This window comes from Zea mays, chromosome 9 (genome assembly GCF_902167145.1).
Source record: "Zea mays cultivar B73 chromosome 9, Zm-B73-REFERENCE-NAM-5.0, whole genome shotgun sequence".
NCBI classification, from domain to species: domain Eukaryota; kingdom Viridiplantae; phylum Streptophyta; class Magnoliopsida; order Poales; family Poaceae; genus Zea; species Zea mays.
Genome location: NC_050104.1, coordinates 27,039,687 through 27,061,940, shown reverse-complemented (window position 1 = coordinate 27,061,940; position 22,254 = coordinate 27,039,687). Strand labels below are relative to the sequence as shown.

The 22,254-nt window shown below is 50.8% G+C and overlaps 4 protein-coding genes across 4 annotated transcripts; 3 read left to right on the top strand and 1 right to left on the bottom strand.

Annotated features, from left to right (window-relative positions):
• The first annotated feature begins 4,646 nt into the window (after positions 1-4,646).
• On the top strand, positions 4,647-6,897 carry LOC100282967 (protein binding protein). The gene is made up of 4 exons (NM_001155872.2): positions 4,647-5,136; positions 5,249-5,505; positions 5,692-5,838; positions 5,944-6,897. Exons 1-4 carry the CDS (start codon positions 4,860-4,862, stop codon positions 6,229-6,231), a joined length of 969 nt encoding a protein of 322 aa, NP_001149344.2. The 5' UTR covers positions 4,647-4,859; the 3' UTR covers positions 6,232-6,897.
• Positions 6,898-7,841: 944 nt separating this feature from the next.
• Positions 7,842-9,733, top strand: LOC118473292 (uncharacterized). The gene is made up of 2 exons (XM_035962495.1): positions 7,842-8,738; positions 9,582-9,733. The coding sequence occupies exons 1-2, from the start codon at positions 8,617-8,619 to the stop codon at positions 9,691-9,693; spliced, it is 234 nt and encodes a 77-aa protein (XP_035818388.1). The 5' UTR covers positions 7,842-8,616; the 3' UTR covers positions 9,694-9,733.
• LOC100501042 (uncharacterized) lies at positions 9,437-15,713 on the bottom strand. Its single transcript, XM_035962817.1, has 4 exons — positions 15,703-15,713; positions 15,029-15,247; positions 13,914-14,051; positions 9,437-9,860 (listed from the first exon to the last, which is right to left on the bottom strand). The coding sequence occupies exons 1-4, from the start codon at positions 15,711-15,713 to the stop codon at positions 9,695-9,697; spliced, it is 534 nt and encodes a 177-aa protein (XP_035818710.1). The 3' UTR covers positions 9,437-9,694.
• On the top strand, positions 9,765-13,629 carry LOC103638154 (probable disease resistance protein RF45). The gene is made up of 4 exons (XM_008661134.3): positions 9,765-9,879; positions 10,003-10,088; positions 10,254-13,071; positions 13,201-13,629. The coding sequence occupies exons 3-4, from the start codon at positions 10,286-10,288 to the stop codon at positions 13,241-13,243; spliced, it is 2,829 nt and encodes a 942-aa protein (XP_008659356.1). The 5' UTR covers positions 9,765-9,879; positions 10,003-10,088; positions 10,254-10,285; the 3' UTR covers positions 13,244-13,629.
• Positions 15,714-22,254: the final 6,541 nt, after the last annotated feature.

The window sequence follows — 22,254 nt, the reverse complement described above, 5'->3', positions numbered from 1 at the left end:
AAGATATTGTGTACTCCTTATTTTTCCCACAGGGTTTTTGAGGAGATATTGCAGATGATCAAACGGTTTTGGGTTGATCAAGGGGGAGTGTTACAAAATATTGTACATATGATCAAGACCCATCCAACCGTCCATTTTACAGTTATTTGATCTACGGGTCAGATGCCCTTTGTACACATGTATATAAAGAGGATCTCTGCAATAAACAAGACACACCAGTCGTTTTGTCTCATTCGCTCTTGTCTCTCTACTGATTACCACTGAGCACTGCAATAGAGCGCAACACCATCTATGAAGTGCGTGGTCACCTGCCTATGTCTCTCTCTCTCTCCATTATTTGACAATTAACTAGCTAGCCGGTGCCATGAATAGAGAAAGAGCCCAACCATGGTTTGCAAGAGTGAGGCCCAGCTAAGCTCGGAGAGCATGGAGCGTCAGAAAAGTCAAAACCCGGATGATTGGTCCCAAAGTCAAAACCATGTACAGTGTGAATCAGAGAGAGAGAGAGAGAGAGATATATGGATGTGCACAAATCAGAACCACCATATATGGATGCTTGTACACTACATATATACAAGTAGGAGTAGCTGTCTCGGGATCCACAAGCAACTTGCCCGCTTGCATTGCTTTTGGAGGCCTTTTTATGGGCTTTGCCTGACAGCAGGCTGACACTGTATCCCTAATCCTCCTAACTCACCGCTCGTCCGTTCGGACGTTCTGAACATCCACGTACCGTACCCACGCGGTTCCCATCTGGTTGGCGTGCCTGAAACTCGTTCTGCTTCGTCCTTTCCTTCCTTGGTCAGCATTGCATGCAATCAAGAGTGACGACCAAATTGTGCATTGCATATATGTACAAATACAAAGATTCATGTCGTAACCACTGCCTCACTGGCTCACTAGCTTTTCATCAGTAGCTAGAACTTGGAAAACGAAAGCAGCCATAAGATATATATATAGGATGAATTATATATTATTATATATATAGCAAGTGTGAAAGACTACTATATACTATGCACAAGTACAGTCTTCGTCTCCCTTCTCCACATGCAACGATCACTTCTTGATGTACATACAGTATGTATAGTGGCCACTGCCCACACTACTGATGATTGACTTTGACTGACTGTGATCATGACCAAATAAACGAGCTAACAAATGGGAACGAGACAGATCATGCAGCATATGGCGTGCATGAACAACGAAGCCGGCCACATGAGCTCTATCTATTAGCTCTCTAACTGACAGGGCGGCGCCCGGCCTAACTAACCTTAACCATATCATGCATGTATGTCCCAAAATGATCTAGAGCTAATACATAGCAGCTAAAATTGGCAATAGACATTCAAACACTCTATCTAATAGTGTAGCTATTAGCTATTTCAGCTCTAGTGCATTCAAACACCCGCGACAAATATGGTGGTTGTATGTCCAAGGAGCAGTGTGGCTAGCTGAACTGTGTGTGCTCGTATGGTTGCTTGCGCAGCTGCACTGCATGGCACTAGGAGTATCATGCATGGCTACAGCAGCCTCTTGATGATGTGCGATCCGAACGAGCATGGCCACAGCAGCCTCCTGATATGATGGCTGCACTAGGGTGCTGTTTGGTTCAAAAAATGTAACGCAAATGGTAATGGTAACGGTTTACGCTCGATTACTGGCGGTAACAAATTTTAATAGGCTGGTATCAAATTTTAGTACGGTATTTGATTACGGTTGAACTATAACAAACATGATTTAACGTTATCCATTACCCATTACGTTACAAATATATGAACCAAACAGCACCTAGCTGCATGGCAGGCACTAGGAGTATCATCGGCAGGGGCGGAGCCACGTTAGTCCAAGTGCTGTCCATGGACAGCAATGCTTTTAACAGAAGTCCATAATATTTGTTAGTATTCACCATAGATGACAGCAGCTCATAGTGTAGTTGGACATCAATCCGGCATCATTAGTACATATTGAATTGAAATTGGAACATTTTTTACACATCAATTGCACTGTGACATCATTAGTAAAAAATTCTACATCCGCCCCTGATCATCGGTTGCATGCTCGACGGAAATTAGCTTGATTAATTTCCGTCAGGGCCAGATATTATCATCAACAGGCGAAAATTAGCTTGATTATTTTGTTTTTGTGTTGACGAAAACAATTAGCCTCGACGAAAACTAGAGAAATGGTATGGGATGGATTCCTGCTTCTACACTGGCAGCTAGTAGGAACGAGCGAGCGTGGAACATGCATGCGCTGGCCACGTTCCTCGACACATAAATCCCAGCGTGTTCGTGCATGCGTCGATCGAAAGACGAATTCGAACGACATTAATTCATGTCAAGCAGCTACCCGACTCGATCGTCGAATTTCCCGTGACCAAATTAAGCTCTATATATGGCGGCGATTCATCGATCCAACTGAGTCCGAAACCAGCGCGTGCAGTGGCTGGCTGCCGGTTGTTTCGGCACAGGGGTCCCTGGCCGTGGCCGGCGTCCGGCGAGTTGTGCTGTAGGGGTGCCCACGGAACATCTCCGGCCGGCGGGCGCCGGGGCGGTTGACACTCCATCTATCTTATTAAAACAGTTATAAACTATTTATTTTAAATTTCAATTAATCAAATATACATATAGCGTTAATATATACGCTTAGATACATTCTTAAATATATATTTACAATAAACTTATCTAAAGATAAAAACGTTGCGAGTACTTTTTAAAAAAACGTCAAAAATTTTATAATGAATTGTATGAATATCGTAGCGGTTTCAGCGCCTTTTTTTTTTGGTGCATCAGTTTCAGCGTCTTTTTCGGCGGCGGCAGCCAACGTCGGCCGACGGATGGAAAGAGCCACGGACAGAGATGGGAGGGCCCAGTGCCAGAGCCCAGGGCGGGCGGCGGCCAGCGTGGCAGTGGCACACCCCTTCCACGTGGGGACCCCGCGACACACCTACTGTCGGTGGAGCGCAGACCGCCAGCTCCTGCCGCGCGCGCAACTTGCTGCTGCTCTCAGATTCGGAGATGACCACCGTTTCTTTTTCCCAACCTTTTTTTTTCTTTTGCCGCGGTGTCAGTACGTCCTGACGTTATGGGGGTTTGAGTTTTGCTTCCGATCAGAATTGGAAACTAAAAGATGTTACAAAACTACACAAAATAAGGATGGCTCAAACTGAGAGGCACATGGCATTTGTACTGGTTTTATCATCTTATTGGGCTCATCTTGATTTTGGCCCTCATGCATCTTGTCCAAATACTGGATTATTGTTTAATAAAATAATAGTAACATTTATGATACTGAATAAATATCATTAGATAGTGTATCTGCCAGTTGTACATGTAATAACAGCGTCCAATTGGCATGATTGGATATTGACCCGGACGCTAGCTAGCTTTCTGCCGTCTGATTAGATCGAACTGTTCACTCCACCGTGCTCACACTGCACGTTTGGCCCCCACTTTTGCATTGATGCCCATGGACATTCCATCCTCCCCTACAGCATCCATCACAATCTGTTCTATTCATTTTCCGATTTGGTTTTCTATTTGGCTTTTTTTTTTGCTCCAGTAAGACATTGTTCGGTTATTCATATTACACATAGATTGCATGTGATTAAACAAAATTAAAAAAGTTTAAACTTATTTAATCTCACTCAATCCACATGAATTGAAAGCAAATCAAACAATCTCTAAGTGTTGATTTGGTAACAAGGGGATCACGGGAGGATTGGAGGGGATTGAGTGGGAAAATAAACTAATTTCTCTCTCAACCCCCTCCAATCCTCTCGTGATCCTAGTGGGGATTGAGTGGGAAAATAAATTAATTTCTCTATAAATCCTCTCGTGATCCTCGGTCACCAAATCAGCCTAAAAAACACCGACGATGAGGACGGTGATTTGTCGTGTACAAGCACCAACACGCTGATCAGACCGCTGTCACGGGCGAAGCTAGCTAGACCAAATGGGTGGATGAATCAATCACCATGCGCATGTGTTGTTGAATGCTGAACCGCTGATGCAAACCGTCGGAGGCTCGGTTCGGAGCGACGGTTGAGACGTTGGTGTCTGACAGGCACAGCCCACCGCCGCGGCTCTATTTATTTATCTACCACCACCCCAACCCCAAAGAGCGCATGATTACGAGACGCCGGCATCTCTGGCTCTGCTGCTAGTGCCAGCCGACACTGCCAACCCAAACGAATCCACTACCGGACGTCCTCCTCGATCAGGATTCTCCTTCTTTATTAGTATCAATCAAACAAACAAACCGAAATGATGCCCCGAGATCGATCGATCGATCTTTCAAGTTTTTTTTCAGGCAGCAACAGCAACAAGTAAAACAAAACGAAATTTAAATCGTTGGATCATGGATGGAGCCAAGCTCTGAAAGCCAACTAAATCAATAAGCCGGAATTGTGTATGAGCAGAGAGTGGGGTGTGCGATTATCTATTTTCAAATCGTCTTCCTCCTCCGGACCTGACGACCGACGCTACTGTATGCGGTCGCGCGGCCATGTCATGTGGGCAGTGGCCGCCGCTGCTGCCGGTATTCTATTTGGTTTGGTTGGTGTGTGTGTGTATATATTCCCCTTGCCCATGCGGTGGTTCCCGCATCCACTTCGCCCGCCCGCCCGCTGCCTGACTGCCATTATTGCCTCCCGGTCTTCGCTGTCCATCCGACCGTCCGTGGTTTCTCCCTCCGGTCCCCGCTACCCGCCCCGCCCCGCCGAGAAGCTTCGGGCTAGCTAGCAAGCTAGCTAGCTACCTACCAACCTACCCGTGCTTTGGTTCGGTTGGTTGGCGCCATAGCCATTGCCGAGGAGCGAGGGAGCAGCCGGGCGGGCAGTCAGGAGGCGGTGAGTAAGCATGCTGGGAGCGAGCCCCAGGGGCAGGAAGGCCGCCGCGCCGCCGGTGAAGCTGGGGTCGGCGAAGGAGGCGCCGGCGGCCGGTGGAGGAGGGAGCGGCGGCAAGGTGCCGGCGGAGGAGGTGTGGGAGGTGCGGCCCGGCGGGATGCTGGTGCAGAAGAGGGGCGGCGGCGACGACGAGCCGTCGCCCAACGTGAAGCCCGTGCCCACCATCCGGGTCAAGGTCAAGCACGCCGGCGTCACGCACGAGATCTACATCAGTTCCGAGGCCTCCTTCGGTCAGTCCAGCCGTCTGCTCTCTCTCTCTCTCTCTCTCTCTCTCTCTCTCTCTCTCTCTCTCTCTCTCGCTCGCTCGCTCGCTCGCTCGCGCTGACGGATGCTGCTGCGCAGGGGAGCTGAAGAAGCTGGTGGCCGCCAAGACGGGGCTGCACCCCGACGACCAGAAGGTGCTGTACAAGGACAGGGAGCGTGACTCCAAGGTGTTCCTGGACACGGCTGGCGTCAGAGACCGCTCCAAGGTGGTGGTGCTGGAGGACCCCGAGGCCCGCGCGCGCCGACTCATCGGGGAGCGCCGCAGCGGCCACCTCCAGAAGGCCGCCAGGGCCGTCGCCGCGGTCACCGCCGAGGTCGACAAGCTGGCACCCAAGGTTGCTACACATCCATCCATGATCTATCCATCTGTCTAGTCTATGTCTATCCCAAAGATTGCATCTTTTTCCGAGCCCGTCGAGAGAGAGAGCAGAAGAGAGGACGGAGTTGACCAACCAAACAGGCAGCCGCAGCCGCTGCTGCTCTGCCCGCCTCTGAATGGAATCTGATTGGCAGCTCGGCAGGTGGCGGCGCTGGACGCGTCGGTGCGCAGGGGGGAGAAGGTCGCGGAGAAGGACGTGGTGCAGGTGACGGAGCTGCTAATGAACGAGCTGCTCAGGCTCGACGCCGTGGTCGCGGACGGCGACGTCAAGGCGCAGAGGCGGATGCAGGTGAGGAGTAAGGATCCGGCAGCAGTAGCACGTGAATTCCACCCCGTTGAATTCTAATGCCGCGGCTGACTGAGTCTGAACCGGTTCCGGCCGCCGCCGTCGCAGGTGAAGCGCGTCCAGAAGTACGTGGAGACGCTGGACGCGGTGGCGGCCAAGAACGCCGCCCTCGTCGGCAAGTCCGGCGAGAAGGCCGCGGCCAAGCCGGCGCCGGCGCCGGCGCCGGCCCCGGCCCCGCCGCCGCGGCAGCAGGGACAGGGGCAGACGCGGTGGGAGATGTTCGACCTGCTGTCGTCGCTGCCGTCCACGTCCTCGGCCTCGTCAACGACGACCGTGAGCTCCACGGCGTCCTCCGGCGCGCCGCCGCCGAGCCGCCCGGACTGGATGCTCTTCTGACGAGGGAGGGACGGCGGCCCCGCACCGGCCGGCCACCGGCGCGAAAGCGAAAGGCGAGTGCTTGATGCGGTGCGATGCTTGTGTGCCAAAAATTGCACCCCAAATCTGGTAGCTCGTCGAGTGTCCTGATGAGGCCATGATTGGGCAGGCGGGGGGGCTATCTAGCTTTGGCCACACAGCTGCATTGCGTTGGCCGTTGGGCTGCATGGTACCGTACCAGCCAATTCGAGTTCATCAATCATGTGGTGTGAGAGTATTTTTCTTCTTCACCTCTCCTTTTTCTTTCTTTCCTTTTGAGCTTTTTTTTCCCTCCTCCTCCTCCTCCTCCTCTTCTTCTTGTTCATGGAAGGTTTGGGATTCTTTTGGAGTGCATACTATACTATTCAGATAGAGAAACAGAAAGATGGAGTTGGTTAGGGCAAGTGAAACGTCTTCAGATAGGGAAATAAATAAAACTAGTCGGTGTCCAAACTCTGAAGAAACGAACAAAGAGGTGCATGGATTGTTAGCTTATCACACTGTTGTTTGAGAGTGATGAGAGATGTATCGATCAAGAGGCCACTTGGTCGGTAGTCTGTCACTCCTTGTTGCTGCCGAGTTTCTTCCTCCTCCTCATCATCCTGTATAATGTAATCAAGCAATAATACAAAATAAAAAAGCGTTTTGAATTTCCTGTTGCTGTTGCTGCGTTAGTTGGCGCCTATCTGTCAGAGATGATGAACAGTGGCCTGGCCTGGGCGCCTGGCCTGAGTTGGTGCGCTGTTGCGGCCAGGCCATGGCGCTGCAACACCACATTTTCTAGGCGCCCCCGGCCCAGTCGTCGCTGCAAAGCCTGCAACTACAAGACGCAGCGCTGTCGGTGCCGGGCTCGTGGGGGCGTGGAAGTCCGTGGACGGCGGCGAGAGAGAAGCACAACAAGGCCACGTTGGATTGGAACTGGAAACGGAACCCTGGCCGGGATGGATGGAACGAGTGCGGCTGCCAAAATCTTTCCTGTCGGTTGCGTGGTCGCGGTCCCCGTCCGCCCGCCCGCGACGGCAACCGCCAGTCGCCACCACGGAGAAAGAAGAAAAAGGAGGGTCCATCAGTCCATGCCATGCCCATGCATCGCGCCCGGCTTCATTCGCTTGGCTTCCTCGACAGCAAACCGGCCCCGTCCATGTTCAGAGGCCACACGCCGATACTCTGTGTGCTGTGACCCAGCATGCGCCAGCTGTCATCGACAGTGTCCCATGTGAAGGAATAAAATACTAAATCAGGAAGAACAAAGACCTGAATACTAAATCAGGAAGAACAAGGACCTGAACCAAACAGAAAATTAAAATAAAAAATAATTTCTCCCCACCAAAAAAATAAGCTGCAAAATAAACTGATGTTCGTTTAACTCCTTTTCCCCGTTATTCAGCTGTACCGGGACGGACATCCTTTAGGGCAACTCCAACAGACTGCTTAAAAATTATTCCCAAAAACTTTATATTGAGGGCTGCTGTAAAAAATGGTTTCCTAAATTTTTTTAAACCCACAGTAGACTGCTAAAAACTTAACCCTTAAATATTTGAGACAGTTATTTGCTCAATTCCCCTCTGCTAACTTACTGAATTATTACTGGATTCAAAAGAATAGAGGCAAGATTACATGGTCCACTTAAATGAACCAAATCGAAATAATTCAGAAACAGATACCAATGCCACATGCATGAACAAAATTAAATAATTCAGAAACAGATAGCAGCGCCACTTACAGGTGGCAGATTGACACAAGTTGATAACATGGTCCAAACTCAGATTGACACAAATTCAGCTACATGTAGCAAACTGACTAACACTCAGATTACATGTTCCAAACTGACAATTACTACCAAATTGAGAGAACGTGTAGCAAACTGGTAAACATGATGGCTTTAGCACCTTGTACCTACAATTAGACAACTCTATGTCTATCATCGTATAAAGAAAAGAAATCAACACATTAAGGCAGCCCAAGGAACCACAATTCTGATCTAAAAAATCATAATGTGCCCTCCATTCACCACCGTACTAATGAAATCAAGAGCAAAATGTGCCCCAAGAAGCCCACAATTCTGATTGCAACAACACAGTGCGTCTCCTATTCGCCAAAGAGAAACAAATAATGAAACGCCTCTATCACCAATCTCTCAAGTCTCAAGCTGCAGAAGTAGAAGTAGAAGTAGAACATCAGGCAAGAATGCAGAGGGAGCCATACTTGATTTCAAGCCCACAATTTTGAAGTAGAACATCAGCTGTGACCCAGCATGCGCCAGAAGTTTTCACTGCTTTCTTTTGGAAACCGCCGTATGCCTACCATGCTGTAAGGACTTGCACACGCTTGCCTGTATACCAGTATCGTTTTTCACTGCTTTGTCTGATGAAAACACACGATCTCACATGTCTGTTTCTGGATAATGCCCTTGCTGCCCGACCAACATGCGGGGTTGATGCGTACTTTCTCTTGTGCACAAATGTTGTCTTGCTAGAACACTGCCTGTGCTAAAAGGGTGAGAACAGAAACGTGTTCAGAACTTGGTGCTGGAAGGTTACTCTAAATACCTACGTGTTGGAGAAAGAAAGGAAAAGGATCGCTGCCTGATCCAAATAGCTCATACTCTGAATATCGACACCGAAGAAGTTTGCACCGAGTAGGGACTTTTTATAGAGATAAATTGAGTTAGATCATAATGATGTAGATTGATTAGGCTTCTATGGTTTTTATGCCCCTATTGATAAAAAAAACCAATTCTTGATTTTTAAATGTTAAGCAATAAGGTTAAAGATCAGCTAATTCTAAGTATCAAGAAGTTATTGGACCTATAGATTAGCGTCATGATCTTTATTTTTTCTTTGGTAGGGTGGCATGAATGATCGGCTTCACTAGATAAGGCCATGTTTATTTCATTTTTGTTCAGTTTCTGGCCACCAAAAACTACTGCAGATCGCTAAACACCTAACTTTTTATCTCGCTTCTATGAGAATCGTTTTAGTTTAAACTGTCCAAAATCAACGTGAATATAGAATCAACAAAGTCATTGCAATAGTAGGAAACTGTCATTTTCTACGTACTAAACCCTATGGATTCTTTTATCTTCCTCTACATGTAATTTACACGATACTCAGATTCTTCCTACCCAAATTCTCAGAAAAGTTCCTCAGAAAAAAACTAAATCAAACAGGGCCTAAGTTTAGTGATGCATTTGAATCTAAGATGCTAAACTTTTAGATGTAAGGTACAAAGATACTTCTAGGTACAATGGATAAAGTAGCTTATTGATAGGTTTAAATCCCATCGCACAAGTTTAGATACATGCTAACGCATTCCACCAAACAGGCACATACCAAATGTGAAATGGTTCCCCCGGTAAAGAATGATTCCATGCAAAACGCAAATCGACTTCCTCTCTTTCTCAAACTTTCTGTGGAAGTAAGATATCAATCAACAGGCAGGTAGCTCAAGTTCCCTGTATGTGGGGCCCCCTCCCGCCAGCTCCAAGAGAAGAGGGAGATGCCAAGCAACCCATCAGAGACTCGAGCAGACAATCCTCCGTAGAGCCAAGTGCCTGTTTTGATAATTCTGCCATACCTGAGGTAGCAGCGCTAATTTGAGAACCCTTCCATCTGTCAGAGCATGTAAAAGGTAAGGGTCATCACCCAGAGCATGTAAACAGATCGGAGTTGCATTCATCTACCATTACAAATGTTCTAGGTTTCATTGCAACATGACATCTATCATTACATGCAATTCTTGAGGGACTTCCAGAGCAGAATCCGCTACGACTGAACTTTGCAGGAGCACTTGTGAAGTTGGTATTCTGTGTGTGTGGTGCAGAAGCTCAGAGAAACAAGGTTAGTGTTTCCCTCAAGGTCTTCTTTCAGAAGTTTTTCAATTATGATGTTGCCTATCACAGGTTAGACAGAGAAACTAAAATCAATTAAGAACCTAAACAGCTCATTTTGTTTGTCCTTCGGAACAATGGGCTTATTTAGAATCATGTGGACATTACCTTCCAGATTATCGGCGGTGTGCATATATAGCAAGGGAGATGGCCCAACAGGCAGTTTTTGCGGTGCTGGAGCGGGGTGGTAGCATTGCAGTTGATGAGGCCGTATACTTGTTGGGCGTCTCTGAAAAGCTGGAATCAGCCAAGAAGCAACTCCTACTCATGCAAGCCTTTCTCATGGACCTGGATGAAAAGATGCTGAAGGGTAACTTCATGGCTAGGCATCTAGCTTCCGAGGTTCGGGAGATCGCATATGAGGTGGAGGACATCATTGACACCGCCAACATCTTGATGAGGAGAAACGGCCCCAAGACATCAGTCAGAGGGGCCATGTCCAAATATGCTTGCTTCCCCATATACCTCACTCGTCTCCACAAGCTGGGATCAAGGATAGATTCAACTGAAGAAAGGATGAAAAAACTTTTCGGCGACTTTGAGAAATTCAACATCGCTGCTAATGCAATTGCAGAAGAACCACGGCGTTACATCACCGAGGATGATGACATTCGGCATAGGCGATTGGTTCATCCCAACTCGGGTGATCAAGTTGGTGTCATTGGGTTTGATGAGCAGATTAAACAGATCGAGTATGACTTGCTAGACACAAAGAACAGGCACCTAACCGTTGTTTCCATTGTAGGTCCCGGTGGGGCAGGCAAATCAACAATGGCTAAGAAGGTGTATAGTTTGCCTGCAGTGAAGGGACACTTTAAAGTTCATTGTTGGTTAACTGTGTCCCAACGAGCTGTTGCAACTCATGATTTTTTGAAAGAGGTGGTTAAGATGGTTGTGCCTTCTCACCTCATGAAAGTTATGGTTCTGCGTGTGATGGGGGATGTCAAGGTCAAGAAAGTCGACAACGCTAGAAAGATGATGACCGAGAAGGAGGAGAAGAAAATTTGGGAAGACCAGAAAGCTAAAGAGCTCGAGGAAGCTAAAGAGCTTGATAAGCTGGAGGAGCATGAGGTGAAAAAGCTGCTTCACGAGTTTGCACTGAGTCAAAGGTATTTGATAGTGTTGGATGATATATGGAGCAAAGATGCCTGGGATGCTATCAAGCATGCCTTCCCTAATCAGAAGAATGGCAGCAGAATCATTCTGACCACACGCAATGTGGATGTTGCAAAGCTTCCCGGTGCAAGGAAGAAAATCTACAGGCCAAAGCTCCTGAATGAAGATGAAAGCACCCAGTTGCTTCTTACCACGGCCCTCCCAGAGTACATCTTGGATGGCGGGCAAAACTTGGACGAGTTGAAGGAGCTGGGCAAAGAGCTTGCAATAAAATGTGGTGGCCTGCCTCTTGCTTTGATTGTTTTGGGGGGATACCTGTCAAGGAATCTTGATGTTGGCGAGTGGAAGAGGTTGTTAACAAACAGTATGGATTGGCATGATTTGATCACCTCCGATAGGGTCATTGGTGCCATACTGGATCTTAGTTACTATGACATGCCGAGTCATCTGAGATCATGCTTCATGTACACCACGGCCTTCCCTGAAGACTCTCCTATTGATGTGCGAGTTCTGGCAATGCTATGGATTGCTGAGGGTTTCATCCCGCTGGTCCGAGGCCAGACCCGCGAAAAAGTAGCCTTAAAGTATGTGGCTGAGCTAGTGCAGCGGTGCATGATCCAAGCGGAGGGATGGACGAACTCTGGGATGATCAAGGTGGTCAAGGTGCATGACATCCTGCGCGAGTGGGGGTTTGGACGAGCTCAGAGAGAAGGGTTTATGAAAGATTGCCATTCTGCGGAGGATATCGAGGTGGCCTACTCGGGGGAGGAGATGATGAAAGCTTACCGAGTGGTGCTCCACAGCTCACTGTCACTGGAAAGGGGAGTTGGAACCACCACGAGAAAGCTTCGCACTCTATTAGACTTCAACAACCACACATCAGTACAGGTGCCAAAATCGTTCCAGGGTTTACGCGTGCTTCACCTGAACTGTTCTGGCGAGGTTTCTCTGCCAAAGGATATTCACCAGATGAGGTATTTGAGATATCTTGGCTTGGGAGGCAACTGCTCCTATGATCTCCCTTCCAACATTGGAGGCCTCTTAAGCCTCGAAACACTGTACTGCACAGCAAGTATAGACCACATCCCAGCATCATTGTGGCGGAACAGGACACTGAGGCAAGTGCATATCCCCTATGCTAGAAGCTTATCATCACCACAGATCGGTTCACAGTCATCAAAGGTTCTTGTTATACTAGTAGATTGTGGGAGCAGTACCCATATGGACGATGCTAAGCGGATTGTGGAGAAAACTAGAAGGCAAGTGCTGAGGAACAAGAACCTGGATCTCTCGTTCTGCTTGGGGGTGGAGTATGGGAAATATGGCATGGAAGTCATAGGGAGATGCAATACGGGGGTCCAGTTCCCCATCGACCTCCTCAATTTTGATGAGACGCATGATTACTGGGAACTGAAGATTTGCTGCGCCAATCTACTCAGCAATGATCACAAGATCCTGGAGCTTGGGAGGATAAAAAACCTCAAGGTGCTAGAGATAGGCGAGCAGTCATATACTGGCAAGGTGATGGTTTTCCCGTCAGGCAGCTTCATGACACTTGAACGACTGGTGCTCTACGATCTTGCAGTGGAGAAATGGAAAATTGAGTGTGGATCCATGATATGTCTCAGGGTGTTGACGCTTTGCAAGTGCCCCAAACTGGTCCACCTGCCTGAAGAGTTGTTAAGGCTTCCGAAACTACGCAGTCTGGCTCTTATCGCAATGCCTCTGGGTTGCTACCAGAAAGGTGAGGTTCCTCAGGGGGTGAAGATTTCAGAGTCAGATGATGAGAAAGTTTTCCAGCATCTTCCTATTTGGCGGTAAATCCCTTCCTGAACTTGTTTGAAAAAACAGAATAATCGTAATGATTGTAGTGCCTCTATACTCGTGATTTTGGCACATCCATGTATTAGTGACTTTCTATTTTGTTGCTTCTATTTCTTGCGTAGGTGGCTCCACCTGTCTGCCCCGCCCGCATTTGATGAATACTAGAAAACTTGGCCACGACACTACTAAAGGTTCCACAACACTGACATGTATCTTTGCAACTGCTGTGATGTGTGCTTTTCAAAAGAACTATGGTCTGTAAAGATATATGGGTATTATACCTGTGGGCTGTAAATATGTGACGCCTTGTTTAGATGAATAAGTAGACACTTCAGAGTTGAAATATATGGGTAGACCAAGCACAAACTTGTGTCATAGTTAATAACACCACGTCTACAAAAATGATACATATATGCATAATCAGTCAACTCGGTATGCATAAAATATATGTCTGTTTTCTTTAAAAGATGTGTAATATATATGTATAAAAATGATGCATGTATTAGAGTAAATAGGAATAGTACCACATTGCCTACCAACATGGATGCTAGTTTTATATATTCTACATAATCAGCCATGAGACCCAATGCAATACATCAACACTTCCACCAATTCTATGCTTCCTACAATCACACAACTTGTACAGAGCATCATGTCATCAAAATCTCAATGGGGGGAGGGGCACATTGATGAGCAACAGAATAAAAGTTTCTTATGGAACATCATCTTGTCAATGGTAATAATTAGAAAACATGGATGTTAATAATTAGAAAACATCCACTAATAATTAGAAAACATGAATGTCACCACTTGACGCCAGTTAGAATCAGTGTACCTCTTTTGACCAGTCACTTTATCCAACTCTTTGCCATAGGTAGTGGAGCAAAGCTTTGACGGAGGGAGCGACGACGAAGGTGAGCTGCATGTCTCATGGAGCACGAAACGGAACAAACCAATTGCCACCAATTGTTTGCTAGAAGCAATTTGGCCGTGGAAATTCCATAAGCAAAAGAAGTGGCACACAATTAGGACATGGGGTATGAAATCCATTGGCAAAAACTAAATAGAATCAGCACACTGAAATCCACGGAACACAATTTCTAGCACATTTTTCTCATGTCCTCCTGCCAACTTGCGTAGACTGGATATTAAATTAACCAACGTCGGGTGTATACACGAAAATAAATTAACTCCGACCGACGAGCACCTGCAAAACCCGGCGAACGTCTTGCCTTGGGGATTAGAATCTCCTCCACCATGTCAAACGTCTTACCTTGGGGATTAGAATCTCCTCCACCATGTCATTCTCTTTCCTGGCATCCTCTTCGTGAGAGGCCAAAACCTTGACCCGAGGAAGCAACGTCGGTCCGCCAAAGGCCTGCAACCAGGCATCAGCACCAGTCGCGACAAGCATGGATGCTCGTCTTGGCCTGGCGAAACATCCACCCACGGCGTGGGAGCCAGTGTAAGCCGACGCGAGAACGTAATGGGCTCATCTTAGGCGGTCCGCATCGGAGCCGCTCCTACCTGCCTCTATCACCAACCTGTGTAAATATAGCATTCCAAAAATTGTTCCTTCTGACTTATCCTATAAACATATCTTTATGCACCAAATAATCAGCTTAAATGCAAATTGTTGGTCTAAAAATTCATGGCTGACCCATAATCACTCTATAACCTATATCCAGTATACTACAACGTCATATTATTTCAACTCATTGAGCCATCCGAGTCGGGTACCATTCATGCAAGAAAAAGGAAGCATGGAATGGAAGAAGGGAGCACGGTAAAAAACTGCAAGCACATTTCTCTCGGGAATTTCGATAAAGACCTCGCCCACGTGTGTGTTGCTGGAAGCCCCTTCAGCCAGGCCAGGATCGGACCCAGACACCCAGTGAAGGACAAATTTGGGTGGCCGGTTTCGCGCAGCGGGAGCCGGGAAAGGAATACCTAAAGGGTGCTCGCCGCCGGCGAAGGGGCTGACGAAGACCTCGGTAACCGGCGTAGGGCGGCGGCGGCGGCGGCGGTAATACCGCGGTAGCCCAGTCGACACTGCAAGTGGGTTGAAAAGGGAAATGCACATCCGCGCCCGCACTGCAAGTGGGCTTCCTGGGCCGTAATTTTTCTCGCGTTCCTTTTGCAGCTCCTATTTTTCTTATTTCTTTGTTTCTGTTTTCTGTTTACCTCAGTTAAGATCTGCTTCGATCATTGGAGTTAAGACAAAAGTGACTAAAATTTAATAATTTAAGAGCTAAATATTTAAATAGGAAGACCTAAAAGTGACTAAAGATAAAAAAATATTAATTTATTTAAATAGGAAGTGACCAAAGATAAAAAAAATATTAATTTAGTCACTTCTAACTTTTATTGTTTGAATCTTTAGCTGGTTGTTCTCCGCTAAAGTTTAGCCCCTGTCACATCGAATATTTAAATAATAATTATGAATATTAAATATAGTATAATTATAAAATTAATTTCACATATATATACTATACTTAAAGCACCAGTTTCAATGGTCATCATGCGTCATTTTTTACAAATAACCCCTCACAACTATTTTAAATTAATCCGTTGCACATCTATAGATGCCAAACGATGCCCGACACGGGCCACAACTATGATACAGACACGTCATGCCGATCTGCTAACTGTGTCGGGTCAGCCCGTTAGCCCGTCGATCCATTTAATTAAATCAGCGTAAAATGTTAAAAAACGGTACCCTAATGGAAGAAGGACGGAAGACACTGGGTGAAACTGTCTAACCAGTAGAATATCGCGCTAAGATGTTTTTAATATTGAATATAAATTGTATATAGGTATATATGTTTTTTTTGTAAAATAAAAAATAATCGTGTCGGGCCGGGCCAGCACTACGGGCCGAGGCTACAGCCCAAGCACGACACGACGTTCTTGGCTCTTGCAAGCTGTCGGCGTTTCGAAACCCGGGGGTCCCTGGACCGACGAGTAAATTGTCGCCGCGTGCCCCAGCCCAGATGGGTCGGCGCGAGACGGAGCGCGAAGGGGGAAAGGCAGCCGGAGGGAGACGGGCGTGAGAGGTGGAAATCCCGCGGCCTTCGTGTTTGTCCCGCGCCCAGGTCAGGTGCGCTTGCAGTAGGGGTTACAAGCGTTCCACGCGGGAGGGAGCGAGCGGCCTCACGCGAGCGCCAGTCCCGTCCTTCCTCGCGCGGCCAACCCCTTGTAAGAGGGCCCTGGTCCTTCCTTTTATAGGCGCAAGGAGAGGATCCAGGTGTACAGTGAGGGGTGTAGCAGTGTGCTAACGTGTCTAGCGGAGGAGAGCTAGCGCCCTAAGTACATGCCATCGTGGCAGCCGGAGAGGTTTTGGCACCCGGTTCATGTGGTGTCGTGGCCGTCGGAGGAGCGCTGGAGCCTGGCGGAAGGACAGCTGTCGGGGCTGTCGAGTCCTTGCTGACATCCTCTTGCTTCCGTAAGGGGGCTGAGAGCCGCCGTCGTCACAGAGCGTGCGGGGCGCCATCATTACTTGTCTGGCGGAGCGAGCCAGATGGGACGCCGGTCTTGTTCCCCGTAGCCTGAGTCAGCTTGGGGTAGGGTAATGATGGCGCCTCCTGTTGACGTGGTCGGTCCGTGCCCTGGGTTGGGCGACGTGGAGGCTCCTCCGAGGTCGAGGTCGAGTCTGCCTTCCGAGGCCGAGGTCGAGTCCGAGCCCCCGGGTCGGGCGAGGCGGAGACCGTCGGCTGAGGTCAGGGCTGAGTCCGAGCCCTGGGTCGGGCGGAGCGGAGTTCGTCGTCTTCCGGGGCTGAGCCCGAGTCCGAGCCCTAGGGTCGGGCGAAGCGGAGTTCGTCGTCTTCCGGGGCTGAGCCCGAGTCCGAGCCCTGGGGTCGGGCGAAGCGGAGTTCGTCGTCTTCCGGGGCTGAGCCCGAGTCCGAGCCCTGGGGTCGGGCGAAGCAGAGTTCGTCGTCTTCAGGGGCTGAGCCCGAGTCCGAGCCCTGGGTCGGGCAGAGCGGAGTTTCCCATGGCGCCTAGGGCCGGACTTGGCTGCTGTCAGCCTCACTCTGTCGAGTGGCACAGCAGTCGGAGCAGCGCAGGCGGCGCTGTCCTCTTGTCAGACCGGTCAGTGGAGCGGCGAAGTGACTGCGGTCACTTCGGCTCTGTTGACCGGAAAGCGCGTGTCAGGATAAAGGTGTCAGGCCACCTTCGCATTAAATGCTCCTGCGATTTGGTCGGTTGGCGTGGCGATTTGGCCTAGGTTGCTTCTTGGCGAAGACTGGGCCTCGGGCGAGCCGAAGGTGTGTCCATTGCTGGAGGGGGGCCTCGGGCGAGACGTAGATCCTCCGGGGTCGGCTGCCCTTGCCCGAGGCTGGGCTCGGGCGAGGCGTGATCGGGTCCCTCGAATGGACCGATCCTTGACTTAGTCGCACCCATCAGGCCTTTGCAGCTTTGTGCTGATGGGGGTTACCAGCTGAGAATTAGGACTCTTGAGGGTACCCCTAATTATGGTCCCCGACAGTAGCCCTCGAGCCTCGAAGGGAGTGTTAATACTCGCTTGGAGGCTTTTGTCGCACTTTTTGCAAGGGGACCAGCCTTTCTCGGTTGCATTTTGTTCCGGTGGGTGCGCGCGAGCGCACCCGCCGGGTGTAGCCCCCGAGGCCTCGAAGGAGTGGTTTGACTCCTCCGAGGTCTTAATGCCTTGCGCAATGCTTCGGCTAGTCTGGTCGTTCCCTCATGCGAGCTGGCCGTAGCCCGGGTGCACGGTCGGGTCCCAAGTTCTCGGGCTGGTATGTTGACGCTGTCAACGGTTTGGCCGGAGCCGGGTTTGCGAGAGCAGCCCCCGAGCCTCTGCACAGGGCGAGAGGACGGTCAAGGACAGACTCGACTTTTTTGCATACGCCCCTGTGTCGCCTTTCCGCAAGGAGGAGGGGGGGAAAGCGCCATGTTGCCCTCGGAGGGCGCCGAATATGGTGTCTCCGGTGAGCTGCTGGCGGGTAATCCGAGTGGACGCCCGTGCCCCATTTGTTAGGGGTCGGCTAGAGGCCCGGAGGCGCGCTCAAAAGTACCTGCGGGTGATCTGCCGGACCCGGTCCCCTATCGACGGGGTCCGAGGGCTCGATGCCTCCCTCTGATGGGATTCCGTTACAAGATCATTCCCGCTGGTCTCGGAAATGTCCTAGGGTACCTCGGGAGCATAGCCCGAGCCTTGGTTATGTATCGAACGTACCCAGGGTCATCCCTCGCTCTGTGTCTGAGGCGGCTGTGAACCCTTCGAGGGCCAGCCTACGAACCCCTGATCAGTAGTGGGCGCGGAGCCCGAGTGGCCTGAGGCGGCCGTTGAACCCTTCCGAGGGGCCGGCCTTCGAACCTCTGACCAGTAGTGGGTGCGGAGCCCACGCGCTCTGAGGCGGCTGTTAAACCCCTCCGAGGGGCCAACCTTTGAACCTCTGATCAGTAGGGAGGCTCGGAGCCTGTTTCCTTCACGGAGAAGGATCCTTTCGGGGTATCCCCCTTTCCCGGTCCCTGTTGTAAGAGAGAGAAAGAGGAAAAGGAAAAGGATACGAAATCGAGTGACGTGGCGTACCTTTTTTGACGCGGTCATTGTGGCGAAGGCGAAGCGTCGCTCGCTTCTCCTGCCAGAGGCGCCGCCTGTCCCGCCGCGGAGTTAATGCGACGGGGCGAGTGGTTCGCGGGGCGGCCGTTGCGCGTGTGCGAGCCGTTCGAGGAACGGAACACGGGCGCGCCGTCTCCAGACTACCGAGGGGAGTTCCTTCACCCATCGCTTGCCGAACTTGTTGAGGTCGTTGTAGATCCGAGGCTTGAGTCCTTGTAGAATCATGTCGTTGGCACGCTCTACTTGCCCATTCGTCATGGGGTGAGCCACGGCGGCCTAGTCCACCCGGATGTGGTGATCCTCGCAGAAGTCCAGGAACTTTCCGCCGGTGAACTGGGTGCCGTTGTCGGTGATGATGGAGTTCGGGACCCCAAAGCGATGGATGATGTTGGTGAAGAACGCCACCGCCTGTTCGGACCTGATGTTATTTAGGGGTCGGACCTCGATCCACTTGGAGAATTTGTCGATGGCGACCAACAGGTGCGTGTAGCCCCCGGGTGCCTTCTGCAAGGGGCCAACGAGGTCCAGACCCCACACAGCAAAAGGCCAGGTGATGGGTATCGTCTGCAGGGCCTGAGTGGGCAGGTGGGTCTGCCTTGCGTAGAACTGACACCCTTCGCAGGTGCGGACAATTCTAGTGGCGTCGGCCACCATCGTCGGCCAGTAGAAACCTTGTCGGAAGGCGTTTCCAACAAGGGCTCAAGGTGCTGCGTGATGGCCGCAAGCCCCCGAGTGTATCTCTTGTAGGAGCTCCTGGCCTTCGGCGATGGAAATGCATCTCTGGAGGATGCTTGAGGGGCTGCGGTGGTAGAGCTCTTTCCCGTCCCCCAGCAAGACAAACGACTTGGCGCGCCGCGCCAACCGCCGAGCTTCGGCTTGGTCGAGGGGTAGCTCTCCTCGGTGGAGATATTGTAGGTACGGGGTCTGCCAGTTTTGATTAGGCGTGACCCCGCTTCGCTCCTCCTCGATGTGCAGTGCCTCACCCCCGGGGGCCGAGGGTACCTCGGGCTGAGCTGAGGGTGCCTCGGGTTGAGCCGAGGGTGCCTCGGGCCGAGCCGAGGGTACCTCGGACTGTGCCGAGGGTGCCTCGGACTGAGACGAGGGTACCTCGGACTGAGCCGAGGGTGTCTCGGGCTGTGCCGAGGCCTTCTCGAGCTCGGGCGTATCGTCGGTCTTGACGGAGGGTTGATGCAGGTCTCGGGGGAAGACGTCCGGGGGAACCGTTGTTCGCCCCGAGGCTATTTTAGCCAGCTCGTCCGCAGTCTCGTTGTAGCGTCAGGCGATGTGGTTGAGCTCGAGCCCGTAGAACTTGTCTTCCAGGCGCCGAACCTCATCGCAGTAGGCTTCCATCTTTGGGTCGCGGCAGTGGGAGTTCTTCATGACTTGGTCGATGACGAGTTGCGAGTCACTGCGAGCGTCGAGGCGTCAGACCCCTAGCTCGATGGCGATGCGCAACCCATTGACCAGAGCCTCGTACTCGGCCACATTGTTGGACGCCGGGAAGTGGAGGCGTAGCACGTAGCGTTGGTGCTTCCCAAGGGGCGAGATGAAGAGCAGGCTTGCGCCTGCTCCTGTCTTCATCAGCGACTCGTCGAAGAACATGGTCCAGAGTTCCGGTTGGATCAGAGCTGTTGGGAGCTAGGTGTCGACCCATTCAGCCACGAAGTCCGCCAAGACCTGGGACTTGATGGTCTTCCGAGGGGCGAACGAGATCGTTTCGCCCATGATTTCCACCGCCCACTTCGCAATTCTACCCGAGGCCTCTCGGCACTGGATGATCTCCCCCAGGGGGAAGGATGACACCACAGTTACCGGATGAGACTCGAAGTAGTGTCGCAACTTCCGCAGCGTCAGGATCACCGCGTATAGCAGCTTCTGAATTTGTGGGTAGCGGATCTTGGTCTCGGACAGTACCTCGCTGATGAAGTAGACTGGCCTCTGGACGGGCAATGCATGCCCCTCTTCACGTCTCTCAACCACAATCGCGGCGCTAACCACCTGAGTGGTCGCAGCGACGTAGATCAAGAGGACTTCTCTGGCAGCGGGAGGCACCAAGATGGGTGCGTTTGTAAGGAGCGCCTTCAGGTTCCCGAGGGCTTCCTCGGCCTCAGGGGTCCAAGTGAAGCACTCGGCCTTCCTTAAGAGGCGGTACAGAGGCAGGCCTCTTTCGCCGAGGCGCGAGATGAAGCGGCTCAGAGCCGCAAGGCATCCCGTGACTCTCTGTACGCCTTTCAAGTCCTTGATGGGCCCCATGTTGGTGATGGCCGCAATCTTCTCCGAGTTGGCCTCAATGCCCCGCTCGGAGACGATGAACCCCAAGAGCATGCCTCGAGGAACCCCGAAGACACACTTCTCGGGATTAAGCTTCACGCCTTTCGCCTTGAGACATCGGAATGTCACTTCAATGTCGGAAAGGAGGTCGGAGGCTTTCCTCGTCTTGACTACGATGTCATCGACGTAGGCCTCGACCGTTCGGCCAATGTGTTCGCCGAACACATGGTTCATGCACCGTTGGTACGTTGCATCCGCATTCCTCAAGCCGAACGGCATGGTGACATAGCAGTACATGCCGAAGGGTGTGATGAAAGAAGTCGCGAGCTGGTCGGACTCTTTCATCCTAATTTGGTGATACCCTGAGTAGGCATCGAGGAAAGACAGGGTTTCGCACCCAGCAGTGGAATCCACGATTTGGTCGATGCGAGGCAGAGGGTAGGGAACCTTCGGACATGCTTTGTTTAGACCAGTGTAGTCTACACACATCCGCCATTTCCCTCCTTTCTTTCTCACAAGCACAGGGTTGGCAAGCCATTCGGGATGGAATACCTCTTTGATGAACCCTGCCGCCATTAGCTTGTGGATCTCCTCACCTATGGTTCTGCGCTTTTCTTCGTCGAATCGGCGCAGAGGCTGCTTCACGGGTCGGGCTCCAGCTCGGATATCCAGCGAGTGCTCGGCGACATCCCTCGGTATGCCAGGCATGTCCGAGGGACTCCACGCGAAAACGTCGGCGTTCGCGCGGAGAAAGTCGACGAGCACTGCTTCCTATTTGGGATCGAGCTAGGAGCCGATCCGGATCTGCTTGGAGGCGTCGCTGCTGGGGTCGAGGGGGACGGATTTAACCGTCTCCGCTGGCTCGAAGTTGCCGGCATGGCACTTCACATCTGGCACCTCCTTCGAGAGGCTCTCCAGGTTGGCGATGAGGGCCTCGGCGTACTCCACGCACTCCACGTCGCATTCAAACGTGTGTCGGTATGTGGGGCCGACGGTGATGACCCCATTGGGGCCCGGCATCTTGAGCTTGAGGTAGGTGTCACACCCAGCTTTAAGGGATAAAGCCGGGTGCATCTCATACATGCGCCAAAGAAGACAACATATATAATCACAGAGTGTATAGAGATAAATGTCAATAACATCAGAGTATTTATTACATAGCGGAAGACTTATTACAAAATAAAATAATAAATATAGAACGAACTAAGGATCGTCGGCGCCAATGTCAACTGAGAAACGCCACCTAGATCAGATCAAACTCCTCGCCTTGTGGCTCCTCCTGAACCACCTGCTCTTCTCCTGTGTGGGGGGTGTGAGACAGCAA

Bases quoted from the DNA above. Each gene is read 5' to 3' on its own strand.
- LOC100282967 (NM_001155872.2), top strand. From the start codon at position 4,860: ATGCTGGGAGCGAGCCCCAGGGGCAGGAAGGCCGCCGCGCCGCCGGTG. The intron at 5,137-5,248 runs GTCAGTCCAGCC...GCTGCTGCGCAG, and splicing joins CAGTTCCGAGGCCTCCTTCG to GGGAGCTGAAGAAGCTGGTG. The intron at 5,506-5,691 runs GTTGCTACACAT...GCAGCTCGGCAG, and splicing joins TCGACAAGCTGGCACCCAAG to GTGGCGGCGCTGGACGCGTC.
- LOC118473292 (XM_035962495.1), top strand. From the start codon at position 8,617: ATGAAAACACACGATCTCACATGTCTGTTTCTGGATAATGCCCTTGCT. The intron at 8,739-9,581 runs CTAAAAGGGTGA...ACAGGCACATAC, and splicing joins TTGCTAGAACACTGCCTGTG to CAAATGTGAAATGGTTCCCC.
- LOC103638154 (XM_008661134.3), top strand. From the start codon at position 10,286: ATGGCCCAACAGGCAGTTTTTGCGGTGCTGGAGCGGGGTGGTAGCATT. The intron at 13,072-13,200 runs GTAAATCCCTTC...TTTCTTGCGTAG, and splicing joins CAGCATCTTCCTATTTGGCG to GTGGCTCCACCTGTCTGCCC.
- LOC100501042 (XM_035962817.1), bottom strand. The intron at 14,052-15,028 runs GTATTCCTTTCC...AATTGCTTCTAG, and splicing joins CGGCGGCGAGCACCCTTTAG to CAAACAATTGGTGGCAATTG. The intron at 9,861-13,913 runs GTACACTGATTC...ATGCTCTGACAG, and splicing joins AAAGTGACTGGTCAAAAGAG to ATGGAAGGGTTCTCAAATTA.